Genomic DNA, 19,378 nt, shown 5'->3' with positions numbered 1-19,378 from the left:
ACTTTCTTTATGCATGTATCTTATCTGAAATTATTTACTTCAATCTGCTGTGGAGCAGAGTTGAGTCTCTGTCCTCTTCTGTCAGCCACAGTTGCCATCAGATTCGTCTGCCCAATGCTCATCCCACACACCAGGAAAGCAGCAGTGTGCTCATCCGGAGCCTCCCTCAGGGGGCTGCAAAGAAATCCATTAAAGAGATAGTAAATTACTGTGTAAATTACAAATAGCAAAGCAAAGGACTCATTTAGTGACCAGCAGTTTTACCACAAGGCTAAGTGACAGTCTGAAGCAAAGTTGAGGAAATTATCACATGAATTTTTACACATGATTGCTCTTTGCAAACTGTGCTTTATTGAAACATTAAATACTTGAAGTGAAAATGAAACAAGCAACAGACACAGTGAGTTTGATAACATCAGATGTGCCTTCACACAGCACTCTTCACCTGACACTCTCTGCCAAGTCACTGCTTCCAAGATGCACAAAGCTTCATCAGTCATCACACTGGAGGAATGCAGTCTCCTTCATCAGCCAGCAACATTCAGGCTGTTAGCTCAGGAAACTTCCCTCACAAATAATATTTTACCTTTTAACAGCTAATTGAGGCTTCACAAAAAGAAAATAAAAAGACTCTCAGCCGTTGTGTATTACCATGCCTTTAACCTAATATCTTTATTCATTTTTTGCCAATTCTTATTCACAGATTAATTTCAAAAGTCCATTAACTTACACAAGTGAGACAAACTGAGATGCTGCTTTGAGACTGAGATCCATGACAGGGAAGTATTTTGCCAGAAAAGGTTTCTTTGAGTCATCCAGAACTCTGACATAAGCTTTAACTGTTTTTCCAATCTCCACCTGAAACAGATATATCCAGTCATTTTGCATTCACACCACTCTTATTTATTCGCATAAAAATTTTCACTTGATTTTGTATTATACTTGTAGTAGGCTAGTGGAGTTAGAGCCCCAAGGTTAGACTAGCACTGATTTTAAACACTAATCCCTGCCAGCTGGAGTTAGTGTCAGATGAAATGAATGAACTCAGGTCCTTCAGCTGGCAAGGGCATAATTAAAACATCCAGAAATATCAACACTTCTTTTGTTTAAGGTGCACCCAAGCTGGCAAGAGCAATGAGCTGGACTTTCTTCTGTTCAGTTTTAAAGCCTGACATATGGAAAATGACCCTGGGGCAAAACCTACTCCTAAAAGAATTGCTCACATGCACTTTAAACAGGAGGAAATGTAAATGAGCATGTCCATATAAATTAGGGATTAATATTACTATGTAAATGCAAAAGCTGAGATTTCTGCCACACAGAACACGAACAGATACCTGATACCCTGAGACCCTTATAACCTGAAGGGATAAATTTGGGAGGGAGAAACAGAGACACAGGGAGGTGTTCTCTGTTGTAGCATCTTGTCCATGTGTGATCTCTGTGCTCAGGACCAGCAGCACAGGAGTCAGGGCAGGCTGGATCAGCTCCTAATGCTGCTTCCAAGGCACTGACCTTGCCAACAACTTACACGTGAATTCCTGGATATCAGACACATGAATTTCAGCTTCAGCTGGGGCAGGGAAAGCCAGACACAGGTCTTGAATCATTACAGTCACTGATCCTGGGAGCAGAGGCTGCACCTGCAATGCCAAAAGAAAACTGCCTTATAGCACTTCTTTTGTCTCTTGTTCACAGGATAAAATTTGTATCACTTTCAGGGCAGAAGCAGTTGGATGCAGAAATCTCCAAGCTTACACAAGGAGAATCCTTCCACCGAAATAAAAATCAAGCTCTAAAATGTATGTAAAAAGTATTAAGCTACTGAGCTAGTGCAAACAGCCCCCAGGCACCAAGTGAATTACCAGCTCTTCATCTGGAACAGTCTGGCATCCTGTTACCCTCCCCCCAACAGGAGAAAAAACACACAAATCCTTTAGAGCAACAAAATTTTCTTAGAGTGAAAACCAAAGCGATAAGGGGAAAAAAAAAGTGAGAACAAAAATTATGCCTGTAAAGCACTGGTATTGCTTCACGTAAGGTTTGTACTCTACTGTCACTGCTTCTCATCTGAGCAGCCAAAACCTGGTGGTAGATCCTGGCAAGTAAGAGGACAATTGACAGATCAGGTGTTTCTTTAATAAAACTATTATTACATTTATTTTAAAGAAAGAGAATGTTACACTTAACAGATAAAGAGAATAAAACAATGAAGAGAGAGACCTCTGGTCCCAAACACAAGCCCTCAGAACTAAGCACCCATTCCAAAGTCCCCTCTGCCAAGGCCATGCAGCCACACCTTGCTCCTCACATCAGCTCTGCAGTTCTCCTGCAACTCCCTGACCTTGTCACAGACCTCAGGACAATCCCAGCTGTTCTGCTCCCTTTGGCCAGGGAGCAGTGAAGTCGGGTGTCCTGCTGTGTGCTCTGGACTCTGAACAAGGGGAGATGGACAGGCCCCCCAGTGCACAGGAGCTCAGTGAACTCTCAGCTCTGCCCAGCAGCACCACAGGAGCCAGCAGCAGAGCAGTGGGGAAAGCTGACATTTTGTTCTGTGAGGGCACTACTCCTGTTTCTGCCTCAAAATAGAAAGGGATGTGAAGTTTTAATAAAGGTCAGCTTCCAGAACAGCAGCAGTTCCCAGAGAGGGTGGCTAACACAGGGGCTGGGCAGCAGGGCAGGGGAAGTGGCACAGGGAGGGAGCTGGAATGGAGCTCAGCTGGGCTGGGAGACCAGAGAAAGCAAACAGGGAAAAAGGCAAGCAGGGCTACTGCAACTTTTAAAACTCTTCCTGTCTCAGCAAACTCTGCTGTTCTCCTCTCCCATTATGTGCCCAGTGGCTCCCAGTATCCAGGGATATTGCACTGGTGGCCACTCTTCACTCTTCCCCTGCTACCACCCACCCATGCCCAGAGAAGCTGCTGTGTCAAAACCAGAGGGAGAGCTACAGAATTCCTCCTTGGCAGTCCCACTGAAGAGTCTGAGAATCACTGCTCCAGATAAGTTGAATTTAGTTTCTCACAAGAGTTTACTGCCAACTTATCCTCTGTCAACTTGGCTGCACTGGTACCTGCCATGGCAGCAGCCTTACAGAGCCTGCTGATTTCCCAGGCCATTCTGCTGCTTCCATGGAAAAACCCAGGGCTTGTACTGGGATGGAACCCAAGCACAGCACACAGGGCTAACAAACCTGCCAAATGTGTGTGGGGTTGCATTTTTTAAAAAATGTGTTTAATGTGGACTTCTCTCTCCTTTAATCTGACAGGCAGTTAAATCTCTTCCTACACTTCACAAAGCCTGTCTTGCTGTCACTGCTCCGCTCCTGAATTCCAGACAAGACCACTGAACCTATCTCATGGACATCAGTTAAACCCATCAGGGAGACCGGACTAAAAAACTATTAAGAGTTTGAACAGTGTACTATGTACAAAAAACTCCTCATCTCTTCTACTTTTTTTCTCACCTCTGTGCCTAGTTGGAAAAAATATTCCCACCTCACACTTAAATCAGTTAGAGACAATTAAGATGTTCCATCAATTCTTTTGATATTCTAATTTCCACCTTAGTTATCATTATTTCACAACTTTATCAGCATTACTTTTTAAAAGACAAACCTGTAATTGATACATTTATAAAAACCACTCTTTAGAGCAACTTGTTTTGTTTCAAGTTCTTTCCTAATGAAAGCAGCAATGCAAACACAGAGTTTTATTGGTGTTCACTGCAGAATGCATTTCATATCCCAGGCCTGATGAAGTCAAGCACACTTGCACTTTATTGGCATCTTCTAGTGGAAAAGTGCATTAGAAACTTCATATGGAGATCAGAATAAACTCTTTAATAAATATTCATTCACAAAACCAGGATGCAATACTGTGATTTTAAAATACCCTGAAACAACACTGTAGGATAGAAGAATTTGAAACCTTCAGAACTACTGGCCCACAGCAAATACTCCAGTATTACTTTGGAAACCAATTAATCTTATGGGTAGCTTCTGAATAATTCTGTCATGTTACTCTTTGTGGTGTGTTTGTGAAATCAGGAACATTTTACTACAAAGTTGTAATGGGTGAAGTACTTGGAACTGGCTTTTACCTTATACAGGGAACACAAGTGCATCAAAGCTGTAAAGAAACAATTTCCTGTACCTGAGACTAGAGCAGAAAGTGCCAGTGCAAAGATCCCCTGCCTGAAGCACAACCATGACAGGCAAACACATCCAAAATGCAGCTACTGCCTCTCTATTCACACCTGCTGCAAAATGCCCAGGAGTGCTGAAGCTGCAGAACAATAACCTGGTTGGCAAAAAGGTGTAAAACCACAAAATACTGCACTCACCAAAGCAATGCCTTGAGTCTCTTCATGTGTCACTCTTACAATATTTGGCACACTGGTATGAATGAAAAAATATCCAGAACCTTGTTGGAGGAGAAGTTCTGCCTGCAAAACCAGAAAAGCATCCTGAATTAAGATTGTATCTTTCCAGTAAAGCTGTCTCCTCACACACCCCCTGTAATGTGTGATGTTTTCCTCCCTGCAGCTGGAAAGCAGCAGAGTAACTCCTCACCTGGATGTCAGGGTGGTTGTAGATGGAGAGCCCAGTGGGGCTCACTTTCACATCTTCCACAAGCATCACTTCAATGGTGGCAGGCCCTGGGAGCACAGCCTCGTGCTGCAAGAACAATGTTAGCAGTTACAGAAAGAGGCACAACACTGCCAGAGTCCTGTGTGTGCAGGGAGGATGTTTAAAGCAGGCAACCAAAGCTCAGAGCACAGGCTGAGGGATGAGATGCCCACAAGATCCAGAGGCCTCAGTCAGTCAGCACAGGGAAGGGCATCCTCAGGGCTGCTCTGTTCTGCACCCCTGGCCAAGGCAGAGGACAAGGGCCCAGCACTGCAGGATCAGTGAATGATGTCTGACAAGCACAGACAGGATATTAACTCTGAGCCACGGGCCCAAGTCATACAGAATGATAAGGAAAATGCACAAAGTGTTCTAGTTCTAACTCATCTTTTCATGCTTCTTAGCAGGCCACCAAAAGAAATTCTTCCTTAAGTGTAAGTACATGAATACGGGACTAAATGCAGCTTTAATCACTCACTCATAGCAACATTAGCTCAGAAAAGGAAAAAGATTTCTAGAGGAAGTCAGTACTCTGTACCCATTTCACCTCATTAGTAGAATTATTTCCTTGATGTGGAAAGGATGTGATCTTTCCCTAATGACATAATAGGGTGTTCCACTTAAACATGGAACAACAGTCAAGACATCTTAATATCCCATCTACTAGGTTTTTGTTTGTGTTTTTGGCTGCAAGAAAGGAGAATGGGCAGGTTTGAAAGCAGAACAGAGCAGCCCATTGCTGATGTACTTGAAAAATGCACCCAGGTCACCTCATTTGAAAAAAACAACACATTCATGAGCCCACAAAGTGCAGCAGGACTAACATCTACAGAGTCCTCCGAAATTTAAACACAGAGAATAGAACTTAAGAATATGCCAGTGTTCTCTGAACTCAAGGCAAAGTTTAGAGCAGCCTCTTTACTAATTATTTCGGAAAATAAGAAAGAATATATAATACTGGTTTAACAAAGCAGAGCACAGTGAACTACAAAATTATTGTAGAACATCAAGTATCCATATTACAGCTCAATTTCTAAGAGAGAAAAAAAAAAAAAGAAACACAACCAAATATCGCAAATAACTTCAGCAGCAAAGTAACTGTGTCTCTGCGGTAATTCTCATTAAGCCATAGTCAAATTTTTCAGGGGACATACATCTGCACCATGCTTTCCCAACATGAGAAGAGTGGAAACCTCACAGAAAAGTCAAGAACCAAGTGGCAAAAAAGATCACCTCTCAAAGAATTTACTAAGCAGATGCCACACCTGGGCCAAGCTGAGAAGAACCTGGCCCACAGAGTATTTCACATTACTGGTGCCCATCTGCTACCTGCTTTGAGTTAAATCCTGTAACCGCTCATTGCATATTTAACTTTTTGCCTCAAGTATGTTTTCAAGGTACTGCATATTGTTCAAATCCACTTAAATCTTGCTAACAAGATTAAACAGACATTCCAGTTAGGAAGCAGAATATTTTAAGAGTCAGTTATTGCACATGCCAGGTTATTCCACAGGCTGAAACCTGCCCTTATATTCAGTTTACAAAAGTGACATAAACAGAAAACTGCCAGCTGTTTACACCTGCCCTCTTTGTTCATCATCATTACCTTTTACTGTTTTTCTTCCCTAGCTAAGTATTTCAGGGAGTGGCTAATGACTTGTAAAATGAGAGCCTGTGCTTATGGCTGGCATCAGGAAAAAAAAAAGAGAGCATCAGTCAGAGCCTGTCGGAATCTGTGGGTATTGGTGATTCCGAGATTGTAGAAAGTCTCTGTCTTTCTGCCCCGTTGCCAAAGAAGAAGCCATAATTCGTCTGTGCTGTTTCAAGGTTGTTTATTCTTGCTTATCTCTAACATGTTCTGCTGCCCTGCCGCAGGTCTGTCCTGCAGGGCAGCGTGTGGGGCTCTGCCCCTCAGTGGGATGTTACAAACATTATATACCAGAAACTACGTGTACTATATTTATAATAATGTGCCAATATCTATTATCTACGTTGAACAGCGTGTCCCTAGCCTAAACCAATAGAAAAATGCCAACACTACAGTGAAACATGGAGGGCATGAAGAAGGAGGAAAAGGACAAGACACACCTAATTTTCTCTATCTTGTCCCCTCTGAACCCCTAATTTAGAAACCTAAAATTTTACTTTTGCACCTGTGTCACACTTAATTATTACTCATATCAAACACTCAGAGCTTGTAATTCATCCTGTAAGATTGAAAACTCCTCTCCATGGACAGAGATCACAGACAGTGTCTCTTGGGGCTCTGTATAGGGGGGTTCCTGACCCCTGCCAGAGTCCCAGACCTGCCAGGGCAGCCAGAGGGAAGCCCTGGATTCCCACAAGAGCCCAGACTAACACATGGTCCATATGAGGAATCAGTCAGCTTTTGCTTTGCTCATGCAGAACTTTCCCACCCAGCTCTGCAGGGGCAATAATCCATTTGCTTTCCCAGTGACAGCTGCATGAAGCACATGGCTGCTTTAATGAAGGACAAGCAGCAGAGAGTCACCAATTCATTAAAAAACCCTAAACTGAAACAAAACCAACTGAAACACTTCTCTGCAATGCCCTTGTTCAGATGGTTAAAAAACTCCCAAGGACTTGGACAAATTTGATTTGGATAGCAGCACCTAGTGCAGAGGAAAGCAGGAAAACCATGAACCAGTATCAAACCTCTGCAGAATGAACCGGACTGCACCAGGGAGCTGCCTGATTTGTACAGTACTGTGTGTGGAGGAAATAAAGCCACCAGACCACTGGGCATTGACCACAGGGAAATGGCAAATCCCCCCAGGTACTGTTACCGGTATTTGGGCTCTGGCTGCCTTCAGGTGGGGCTGCTGGAATCCAGTGGCAGTGGCAGAGATGGCAGCAGTTCCAAATGCATGGTCAACTACCACAGTTTGTAAGCTTAGAATGCAACAAAGATGAGAAATATATTCAGCTCCTCTAGGCTCATTCGCATCAGACAAGAACTTTCTCTCTCAAGACAGGTTCTAGACATTGGACTTGGTTCCTTTTTTCTCCTCTCTTTAATAGCACACACTAAAAAGTGCACATTGACCTTAAACTGAAGTATGACTGCAGATTACAGTAATTTCTTTAATCAAGATGAGACACTGCCAAACAGATTTAATCTGGACCGTCAAACAAAGAAATGCTCATTTCAGCCCACTCATACCCTCCATTTTCTTCTGACCATTGCCCTCCTCCTTCAGAGTCAGCTCCATTGGCAGCTCCGTCTCAATACGAGCAATGGCCTTATTTGTGGATTCCCACACAATACTAAGGGAGCTGAAGTTATCACATTTCCTGCCTTGCTGGTCATAGGCAGCCAAATCCAGCACTGGATTGTGGTAATTGGAAACAGGAACCTGAAAAAGAAGGAATATTTTGAACTGAACCGATACAACCGGATTTTTTAATCATTAAAGAAAACATATGCTGAGTTCCATGAGGTTTGTACAACATCAATGCATAAGGAACGTTTGTTAAAAGGAGCCAAGTGCAAGGCATTCAGCTGTGCTCCAACAGCCCTGAGATTATCTCAGCTGGTCAGAGCATACTGCTGCTTACACCAGGTAGGTTCAAGTCCTGTATGGGCCATTTAGAGTTGGACTCCATGATCCTTATGATCCCTTCCAACTCAGAGCATTCTGTGAATCTCTGAACTCTAAGGGGGTTTTACTGGAGCATGGGTTTGGGGTTTTTTTAGCCAGTGAATTACCTTAAAAAAAAAAACAAATCCCCAAACCAACAACAACAGAATTGAACCACAGCTCAATGAAATTGTTTTTAAAATTCAAATAAATGATGACAAACAGCGCTGTTTGTTAAAGCTCAAAATTCTGGTGTTGCTTTGGTGAAATGCATTAGCAACAGCAGTGCACCAAGGTAAGCTGACACATAATGGAGACAGAAAAGCAGGTGAGCTCTGGGGTGGCCAACAATACACAGAAGTCTCCATCTCCTCTTGTTATTACATAGAAGCTCTTTAAAATGATTCATTTTAGGGAAGGAGGATGACTTTTACATTTGCCGGGGAATATTAACACAACAAAATGTGGCTTACTCAGCAGCCAACATGTGGCAACACCCGTTAGCAAGAAAAACAGAATAGCAAAGTTCCTTATGCCTGATAATCTACACATATCTATTGTCCATTTACTGCAGGACTCCCACAGCCTGCTCTGTGCAGGAGCCCCCAAGGGCACAGTGTGGCCACAGCACCAGTTACTGCTCCTCTTGCAGCAGCTGCCATGTTTCACACATGGAGCTCCAAACACTGATTTTTCAGCTGTAAGAACACCTTCTTCTCCTGCCACTTCCCGGGCTTACCAGTTGCTTGCTCTGCTGGAGCAAAGGGCAGGAGAGAGCAAGCTGAGGGCTGCCATAAACAGGAATCAAAGCCAGCCGGGAAGGGAGAGCACAGATGAGCTTCACGGCAGTGGGCTCAACCACTGGGAAAGGGCTGGTGTCTGTGGGGCTGCTCCCAACTGTTAAGGTAATAACCTGAAAGCAGCAAATGAGGAAAGAGTTTAGTTCAGGCATGCTGTATTTCCACAGGTCTCAGTTACACTGTGATATCAGAATGAAAAGCAAAAATACAGTGCTTGGGGATTTACAGCACTATTAAGACACAGGAAGATGCAAAAGAGGGAGCACACCTCAAGAACAATTCTTTATCACTACGAAAGTACTGTTCCTGGGAACTCTTTCCTCGGTGTTCATGTTCATGACTATCAAATTTGATTCAAACAACAAATCTCATGTAACTGAGAAAGGAAACAGCAGGTGTTCTTGCAGAGTGAGAACAGACCAGCCCAAAGGCAACATTTATAGTCACTTCAGTGTATTTAAAAACATCTTATCTTTTATTTTACATTCCTTTTTTAGCCTTCAGCAAAGTGAAGTGGATATAAAACCAGAGAAGGCTGAGGCAGCTCTGGTCACCTGCCCCATCCCCGCACGCACTGGTGCTGGGCAGAGCCACGCAGGTGTGATGTGCTGGGGACAGCCAGCCTTGCACAGACTTGCACATCAACACCAAGGCCCATTCCTTTGGAATCTGCACTGACAGGAACAGCTCCACTTTGCAAAGTGTCCACTGAGGAAATCAGTGGAACTTGGCAGCCCAACCAAAATGCTTAAGCCTTGCAGAATTGCAGAAGAATACTATACTGAAGCTAAAAGCTTCATGGGCTGAGGAGGGTGAATAAAGCAGGAGAAATCACTTCTGTATGTTGCAGAGAACAAAACCAAGTGGAAAATGAGCACAGTCATGCTCACCAAGGCTGCACAGAGAGTAGAGCAGTCAATTCCTGGGGCTGCCATTTGTTAGAATAAACAGAATTACACTGGAAGGTAACACAGTTAAGAGGAGCAGGTCAGACAGAGGAGTCAGCCTGCTCAGTAACCTTCTGCTCTGATCCTGTTCATGTAAAATGAACCTGCACTCATTAGGATGTTCAATGCACCCCACAACATAAGGCTTCCACAACTTGGGTTTATACTGAAAAAAACCCATCATAAACCACTTTTAATGTAATGTTGTGAAATGCTCACTCTAAAATCTGCATCAAAATGCATAAACAAGGTACTTAGCCAAATTCTTTACTGGCTCATTATAAAAGCATCTAGCTACATAACAGGCATATGGCACCATAAATCTGTCTGGAGCCAGTTCTCAGCACCTGATGGAGGGCAACAGCAAGCCCTTCTGGCACTCACCTGCTCTCCCAGGCTCCTGCACAGCACCCTAACCCAGTGCTGGTTGCTGTTTCCAGGTGTGGGAAGTTCAAGTAAAGAGGAGCCAATGCTTTCTGCATCCTCAGCAGCAACGTTCCTGAAGAACTTGGAAGGTTCTTGGACCCATGGCCTCGGTCCTCCTTCAAACAACATATCCTTAGAGGAACCCAAAGTCACTAAAGCGACTGATGGTGGATCAATAGCCTGTAATCAATTAATTAATTGAAAATTAATCATCTATGTACACTGTTTGGTTGTGCTCTGCAAAATAAACCTCCTTCTGAATGGAACAGCTCTACTTGGATAAGACTGTGATTTCTCCCATGCAGTGGTTTGTCAGCACACTTAGTGAAAAACAGAGCTGCACCAAAATCCACAAGGATTCTGTCCAGCTGGATTAGATTCAAAGGAAGCAACGGATCCAAAGACAAGTTTTAGCTGCATTTTAATCACATCTCTCTCATGAAGAATTACAGCAAAAGGGAGATCCTTAATATATTTTTATGAGCACTGAGAGATAGTATTCTGCTATACTTTTAAAGAAGTATTTAAAATGGATGAAATTACGTCAAATTGTACTTTCACTTGCCAGTGCTCTCTCCAGAACAATTCTGTGTGTGTAGTTATTCTCCTACACAAGTTTTACTTCAAACCTGTCTAACAAATTCTGCACTGATGTGCATCCCTGGGACAGCCTGTGCTGTTCACCACCACAGCAGTTAACCTGACATTTAGTGCACAAAAACCTTTCCAGTTTCTGTTTCACAACATCACATTACATTCATTATAAACACAAATCTGTAGTATTTGCACTAACATTTTTTCCATATTGAGGGAAAGCTATGGTGAAATACTCAAGACTTCAGCCTGCAGTCAGTGCTAGGCTTCTGCAGATGAGGCAAGAAAATAAGAAAGCAGCCTCTTCTGTATTTCCATCTACTGACCCTGGACTCAGCTTCTTTCTTATTTTCTTCACTGAACCAGCCAGTGGTGGAATGTAAACCCACCCACCTCAGTTTTTCAAACCTATTCCTTGCATAACCTGCTCCCTCTCATGTAAAGGTTCTTCAGTGCTGGATCCTGGATCTCTCCAGGAGCAGAGGAAGCAGACTCACTCTCAGCGGGAGATAAGCGGCGATGGCGATGCTGGCACTGAGGCGCACGTGCCCGTGGGTGTACACAACCACCAGCCTGGTGTACCCCTGAAATTCAGCCTTCAGTCTCACTCCACTGCAAAAATCAGCAGTTGGCTTAAGTCTTCCTGTCAGATAAATTAAAAATATACAAGAGCTTATTTGCAAAGAAATGCCCAGGCTTGTCCATCAAATTCAACACAGCTGTTTGAAGGCTGCCTACCAGAAAGATGGAGAGAACTTTTTACAAAGATATGTAGGGACAGGACAAGGGAGAATGGCATCAAACTGAAAGAGAACAGGTTTAGATAGGATAGTGGAAAAGAATTCTTGGCTGAGAGAGTGGTAGGGCTCTGGCACAGGGTGCCCAGAGAAGCTGTGGCTACCCCTGGATCCCTAAAAGTGGCCAAGGCCAGGCTGGACAAGCCTTGGAGCAGCCTGGGACAGGTGAAATGTGTCCTTGCCCATTGCAGAGGGTGGGGCTGGAAGAACTTTTAAGGTCTCTCCAACTCAAACCATTCTGCATAAAAAAGCAAATCTATCCTCAAAATAAAACTACTCGGTTCCCCTCCCCTCTGAGGTTGGCAGTTCTGTGGGGATACTGTACAGAACTATGAATCAGTGATTTAAGGGAAAAGGGTGACTTGGGAGAGGTGTGACCTGTCACCAATTTAACTTCCAAACCAGGGAGGGAGTTAAAGCACCTTCAAGTGGGCTGAACACGCCAGGGTTCTCCAGCTCCACCCCCAGCTCCAGCTGTGAGCAGTCGCTCAGGGGGACCAGCTCGCCCCTGTCCACGCTGGTCCGGCCACTGATCCTCAGGGGCAGCTCCAGCACCTGCCCCACGTGTGCCTCCACCTGGCAGGAAGTGAACTCCATGGCGCTGGGCTCGCTCACGTACACCTGCAGGGAAGGAACAGGGACAGGCTGGGTCACTGCTCTGCTCCACGCCAGCCCAAGCCCACAGCAGCTTGGTGAGCTTCCCTTTTACTGCTGCTCCTGTCATTCTCTCTTCTGCTTTACTGACTTTGAAGTGTGGACTGTTGTGTGCTATCGCCAGGGGGTATCATCACCACCTGGGAGAGGTTTAGCGTCCATTAAAGAATCTACCTCAGACCAGAGATTTCATAGCAATCACAGCTTTTATTTGCAGGATCTTAACTACTTAAGTTAAGGATCTTAAGTTAAGGTCTTGTGTTAGGATCTTAACTACTTAATCTTCTGCAAATGGCTTCAGGATACCAAACTGTATGGGACAGAATTAAAGCTGTAATCTGTGTGTATTAACTACTCCTAAAACTACTACTACTAAAAACTGAGGTCAGTAAACAGAACTCTGAAGAGCTGTTCCACACAGAAAGCAGCTCCTAACACAGGAAAAAAAGCATTCAAAAATAACCTATTCAGATTGTGCAATACACTGCTCTGAAAGCTCGCATGGTCAGAAGGTTTCTTGCTGTCTTCAGGCTTTGACTTATGTTTGAGGATAAGAAGTTTAAGCTGAAAAAATCTTCCTCCCTGTGTCTCCAGCTGGTAACTGTTGCGCTGCTAAAAAGCAGCATCTTAGGCTGTTCAGAGAATTATTTCAGAGCGAGTGTGTAAGCTAAATTCTGAACAGATTTTAATTAATGTCACACCCCTCCCTTTGGGGCCACCCGATGTACTGTTCCTGCATTCTCCTCACTCCAAACCACACACACTGACCACAATGACCTAAGAACAGGGGATGGTCTACAGAGACACCACAAAATCCCTCTTGGGAGCTATGTTTTTTATTGCCATTTTCTCCTAATTTTCCCAAAGTACTGTTTTTTCTTGGCCAACTCGGGTATTTGCAGTCTGTCTGCAGCATGGTGCTCAGTTCAGGTACTTCTCCAGACAGAAATTTCCTCGTACATCCCGATAACAACTGTCACCCTTTGGTATCAAGGGAGAACACCCACCTATCACCCTACAGAATGAATTTTTAGTTTGGCTTGTCTGCCTAGATGGCCAGGCCAGGAGTTAATTACCATTTCCTTCTTGCACTTAAAACTTCCAGCAGGAAAAAAGGCTTGCCAAGGAAATCAGGAAGGGGCAAAAATGGGAGTCAAGTTAATGCACTGAACAGGGTTGGATTCCCTAAAGCACAAAGTGAAACAAATCACTTAACCTGCCACAGGGCAGGAAATGGAAGGGGATTGCCTATGGCATTCTCAGTGCCTTTGCTGTTTCCAAAAGCCACATTCAAGAACAATCACTGAACAATGAATCTCTTGCCTTCATTTCGCCATAAAGCAGCGGATTCCGCACGTCGAACGCCTGAATAATGCTGACCCCAGCATCGCTCCCCGTGCTCAGCACTCCTTTGACTGTCACTGTGGCTACTGCCTGGTTAGAACAGGACCAGCTGAAGTTGCCACTTCCACCCTGAGTCTGAAATACAGAGGGAAAATTCTTTCAAATATTTAATCAAGTACATGGTTTTCACATTCCACAGCTTTGGATATCTTGTGTGAAAACCAGGAATGCACTGAGAATAGGACATACAAATAAAATAACACCTCAGAACTTAATAGGCAATAGAGAGATGAGAAGATTTCTACCTTTCATTTTAATTTCAGCTTCTTTCACACACCAAAACAAATGTCAAATATTCCATCACAGTAAAACACAGGTGAACACTGGAGCCATTTTAAAATGTGTATTGTTTTAATTTCTTTAACTTCCTCAGCATTTCCTTTAACCTTTTTCATAATTAAAAATGAACAAGGTGATAAATCTTCTCTAGAGGGACAGTGCGGAAAACAAACAAATCTAAATTATGCAGGAGCTTAACTAGTAATTTTTACCAGGGAAAGAGAAAAAAAAGAAAATGAAGAGGAGGGTCATTTCCCTTCTTCCTTTCTCGGAGCACATGCACAATCTGATTACAGAAGGACACAGACAAATAAACAGGCAGAGGTGTGTTACAGGAGATGCATGGGATGTGGTGAGAAAGGCTGAAAGAATCCAAGGGCTCAGCATATTTGTAAAGGTGTTTCAGCTGAAACAGGGAGATGAGCAGAAAACATAAAACAGAAATACCCAATTCTTAATAACTATGAAGACTCAGGTCCCTGCCATAAACCCCAGACGCCTCACTACACTTTCTGTCTCTGACAGTCAGTATGCACTGAGGAGAGGAAGGGTAAAGCAGCTCCCCATGCAGCTTCACCATTAGCCAGAGCCTGGCAGGGAGCTCCACACTGCTACCTGGGAGCAGTGCCCTCCCCAGGAACCTCCAGGTGCCCACCTCGCACAGCTGCACTGCACCTCTCATGCGTGCGCCGAAGGAGGGCAACAGAAACCATCTCATTGGCACAAATATGAACACAGCAACCCCCAACAAACCAGACAGCTGCCAAAGGAAAACCTGCCAGGCATTCTGGTACCTTCTGGAGCGAGTTACTTCAGCTATAAACAGAATTTGGCTAGATCCAAAAATCCCTTTCAATTTATTTTCAGAAAAACTTTATTCACCCATTTGAAATAGCCTGACTGAAGCTATGCAGTGGGAGGCAAACTCTGATGGAGAGGCAGGAACAGTTGAGCTGTGTGTATGCTGTTGACCAGTTGTATTGTGGAATCTAGAGACCAGAAGAAAGGTCTCAGTTTCAGCAAAATTTAAATCTTGGGAGAAAAAGGTTTCTATGTTTTTATAGAAAAACATCAGAGTAAAGTAAGAACAGCGAGAAAATTATTGCAGTACCATGAAGGAATGTTCTCTAGTGAAATACTTCATTATATATGCAAGATAAGGTGAGAACAGAACCGTGAAAGAGGTAGGAAACAAAACCACATTTCCTTTCCTTTACTGGGAAAACTCCAGCAGAATTATGACGTACTGCAAATGCAGATTTAGTACTAAGAATTTTTACCACACTCTGCTGGTGTGGTCAGGAATAGCATGAAGTAAACCAAACTAATCCCACAGAACAGACAAGTAGAGTTATGCAGGGCTTAACTCAGTGTAGCTGCCCTTAGACTTACACTGGAGAATGCAATTTAATCCTGTGAGATTGATTCTCTCCATGGAGTCACTGAATCAGAAAGGCTGTAAAAGACCTCTGAGATTATCAAGTCCACCACTGTCTTCAGGTCCCATACCCCATAATTTTTGAGCCCTTCAGGGATGGTGACTCCACCACTGCCCTGGGCAGCCTGTGCCATGGCTTGACAACTCTTCCTGTGAAAAAAACTTTGTCTAATATCCAATCTAAACATGAGGATGTTTCCTCTCATCCTATCCCTTGTTACCTGGGAGAAGAGCCTGGCACCAAGTGTCCTGCTGCCTATTTGCATATAGTTTACTTAACACAGATCCGACACTGAGCACTACTTTATGCCAAAAGGGAGAGGTAGGAGTTGTGCATCCAACACCTGAGTGCAGGGTCTGGGTATCACTGGCCTGGGATAAGAGTCTGGGCTGAGAAAGCACAACTTTCTTTTCCCTACTTGGACTGGAGATACTGGATACTGGCATACAAACCATTTGCTTCATGAAGCAAAAGGAATAACCGACAACTTGGGAGCAAAGACACACCTAGTAAACATGGAAATCATCCCTTCTGTAAATAAGCTGTGGCCTTTGCCTCCCTGGAACTTTGTATTAGGAGCACAAGGCGTGTGGCCAGTGAGGAATACTGATGTCCAAGGCTGGCAGAGTGATGCTAATTAAACTTGTCATGCCCTTCTTTGTAGTCACTTCACACTCCCATTCGTATTTCCCATCCTTGCCAGCAAAGGGCAGCCTCTAATGATTGCTGTGGATCTTTGCATATGGGATGCTCCTGGAATTCCCAACCATTCCAGGCATAGGTGTGTGGTGCATGCATGAGGGAGAGAGGAAGGGAAGACAAGAGGTAGAAGTCAGTGGGATTTTATGTTTGTTGGTTTCTTGGTGCTTTTTTAAAACTGTTTATTAACTCCTGTAACTAACGTCCCATGAAGTTCCTCCAAGTTACATTTTGGATGCCACTGTGCCTGAAGTATCCACAGTCAGCCCTAGCTCAGTGGTGTCAGGCCTCAGTGTGCCTGCCCGAGTTACACACCCAGCAGCTGGGTACTTCTTTGGCATACCTGGATGGTGTACTGGTAGGCTCCTGCTTTTGGCTGACAAGGAAACATCAGAATGCTGGGTACAAGCAATATTGGAACATAGATCTCCACATCCTGCTGGTTTCTCACTGGAACTGGTAAGGTATGAACACCTCCATCCTGCAAAGTGCAAAACCACGGTGTTATAAATGGCACCGCAGAGCTTCCCAGAGTTAATGTTTAGTCCTTAGGTACAGACATGTCCTTGAAAACACCTCAGAGAGGAAGGAAAACTATTTAGGACCACTTATGAACAGAGCTCCTAGTGAGCAAATAGCTCCTGGCAGCAAGGTGTGCCACTGTACTAAATGAGCGCTGATGTTATGAAGATCCAGGTGCCCACATTAATTTAAAAGGCAAGAAAAAAGATACTCTTTCATTGCTCCTATTTTGAGACCTCCCTTGGAGAACCAATCTGGAGGCTCAACACCTATATTTACTCTTTGCTCATCCCACTGTGTACAAAATTCAGCCTGAAAGCGCCCTTGCTCAGCCCTCCCTCCCAAACATTGGCCTTCACAGCTCTGCTGTCACTGCAGTGCTACGACCCTCTGGCACAACACAGTGTTGCTGCAGTTCTGAGGGAAGAACAACTCTCAAGGGATGCTCTTCCACTGAAGAGAACATCTCTGACACAGAAAATGACTGAGGTGTATCACATTGAAGGAGCTACTAAATCCTGCTCAAGGAATCACTAAATTGATTTTACAGCAAATGGGTTCAAGTGTTTAATTTTCAAGCAAAAGCAATTCACTTCCACACCACGTGCCCTAGTTAGCCATACATTCAGCAGCCTGCCCAACCAGCAGAAAGTTAATGAATATTAATTTGGAGAAATGTGCAGGCTGATACATTTGGCAAATTGTCATTCCAGAGTTTAAGGTCACTTACCAATTGATAGCAAACTTCCCCGATGTAACTGACTGCAGAACAAGGTCAGGGTATGAGTGATGATCCTACCACAATAAAGTGTAAAATTCCCTCAGCCTTGTGAGAGGCCCCTTGCCCAGCACAAGGATCTGCCCCAAGAAAAGAAATCAGTGCCGTGTACCACTGCCCTAACAGGAGTTTGCCACATGCTCGGGAGCAAAATCTCACAGTCTTTAATTTAAGCAAATCCTCTTTTGACTCAACTGACAGTTTTCATGAAGAAAGGATTTTAGAATTTGGTTCTTAATCTGTTCAAAGACAGCTCAGACCCACGTAATTCTTAGGTTTCCTTTTGCTAGGAAGTCACTACTGCACAGCTCAATTAATTTTAGGCCTGCCAGTGAAGCAGAGGAGTTTTCACAAAGACACACCTGGTCAACTACTGATGTCAGTGCAGCATCAGTTGTGGTCTGACCTGCCTTTACAGCCATCACATAATGATAGGACCCATTCAGAGAGGACTGCAGCACCTCAAAGTGTTCTCCGGACAGCTCTGTAGTAATTCGGATATTCTAAAACCAAAACATGAAACAGAAATTGCCACAGGTACTGACGTCAGTGGAGGACAGAAAGCCCTAAACATACAACAAGAAGTCAGTAAGCAAACTGTTTAATAACACAGTTCAAAGACACACTGCTGAAACTGATTAGAACTCTCCCTGTGGAAGTTTCAGTCTTTCAGTAAGATTTTACCTTTAGAGACATTAACTACACAGAAAGTTTCTTTTTAAATTTCATGTTAAATGTAATTTAACATGAAAGTACCTATATTTATACCACTAAGTAGTTCATATTTTACAGTATTTTTCTAATTTTTTCCTTCTTCAACACAAAAGAACACATGAATATACTGTCTCAAAGGCAGACTACTAAGCTCTAGCTCAAACTCAGATCTGTATCCCAAAAAGCAATTATGGGGAAATAAAATAATATTCCCCTAGATCAAATACTCTCAAAAGCAGTAATTCAATAAAATTTTTCTTGTTGCAACTGAATTATCTAAATTTCGTTTCCTCTGCAGTTTAAGAACTATGTGTATTTGGTACCTAGTATATAGAATTAAGGAAGAAGCTCTTCCCTGTGAGGGTGGGGAGGCCCTGGCACAGGTGCCCAGAGCAGCTGTGGCTGCCCCTGGATCCCCGGCAGTGTCCAAGACCAGGCTGGGCACTGGGGCTGGGAGCAGCCTGGCACAGTGGAAGGTGTCCCTGCCCATGGCAGGGGTGGCACTGGGTGATTTCAGGTTGCTCCAAGCCCCATCCAACCTGAAAGACATTGCCCAAGTTCCATTTTTTTTCTACAGCACTTCAGACTCCAATAACTTCACATGAATCACCCAGAGTGCTTTGTTTTTAAAAAGTAACAACAACAAAACAAATGAAAAAATGAAGAGGCAAGAAACAACAAGCTTTGCACTGTCCTGTCTCAATGTAAATAAGAAATCACTCAATTCCAAAGCAAGTCAGGATTTAGGAGACAGTCACAGAAAAGTATCTAAACATTTCAACTTAGATAAATACACCTTATTGCTTGATTTATCATACATGTCAACTGTAATTTCATAAAGTCTGCCCGTTTCCAGGACCCATCTGTCACCTGGATGAACTGTAAATCCTGCAAAACAGGAAATATTGAACAGCACAAAACAACAGCCTCTTTATCTAATGGAGAAAAGCATTTTGCTTCTGGTGCCCACACTCTGCAGATGAACATTCATTATTTTAAACTGCTGACTACAGAGATAAAAGAAAGTACATAAAACCTATTTCACATTGAGCTACTTTTATGAATAAAATTCCTTTTCTGTGAAAGCTAACATTGA

General features: G+C 43.5%; 1 protein-coding gene and 1 long non-coding RNA gene across 2 annotated transcripts; both read right to left on the bottom strand.

The window, feature by feature from the left end:
* Positions 1-7,712: 7,712 nt before the first annotated feature.
* On the bottom strand, positions 7,713-9,101 carry LOC140680639 (uncharacterized). The gene is made up of 2 exons (XR_012051993.1): positions 8,969-9,101; positions 7,713-8,004 (listed from the first exon to the last, which is right to left on the bottom strand). It is a non-coding gene; the product is annotated as an uncharacterized lncRNA (long non-coding RNA).
* Positions 9,102-11,445: 2,344 nt separating this feature from the next.
* LOC140680560 (nuclear pore membrane glycoprotein 210-like) lies at positions 11,446-13,776 on the bottom strand. Its single transcript, XM_072918350.1, has 3 exons — positions 13,771-13,776; positions 12,216-12,414; positions 11,446-11,639 (listed from the first exon to the last, which is right to left on the bottom strand). The coding sequence occupies exons 1-3, from the start codon at positions 13,774-13,776 to the stop codon at positions 11,446-11,448; spliced, it is 399 nt and encodes a 132-aa protein (XP_072774451.1).
* Between the last annotated feature and the right edge of the window lie 5,602 nt (positions 13,777-19,378).

The sequence above is a fragment of the Taeniopygia guttata genome, chromosome 25, assembly GCF_048771995.1.
Source record: "Taeniopygia guttata chromosome 25, bTaeGut7.mat, whole genome shotgun sequence".
NCBI lineage: Eukaryota > Metazoa > Chordata > Aves > Passeriformes > Estrildidae > Taeniopygia > Taeniopygia guttata.
The sequence above is the reverse complement of the archived record's forward strand: the minus strand, read 5'-3'. Positions and strand labels throughout refer to the sequence as shown.

What these genes read in the sequence shown, in the direction of transcription:
- LOC140680560 (XM_072918350.1), bottom strand. An exon ending in CGTGTTCAGCCCACTTGAAG is followed by an intron (nt 11,640 to 12,215) that starts GTGCTTTAACTC and finishes TTTATCTGACAG; the next exon opens with GAAGACTTAAGCCAACTGCT.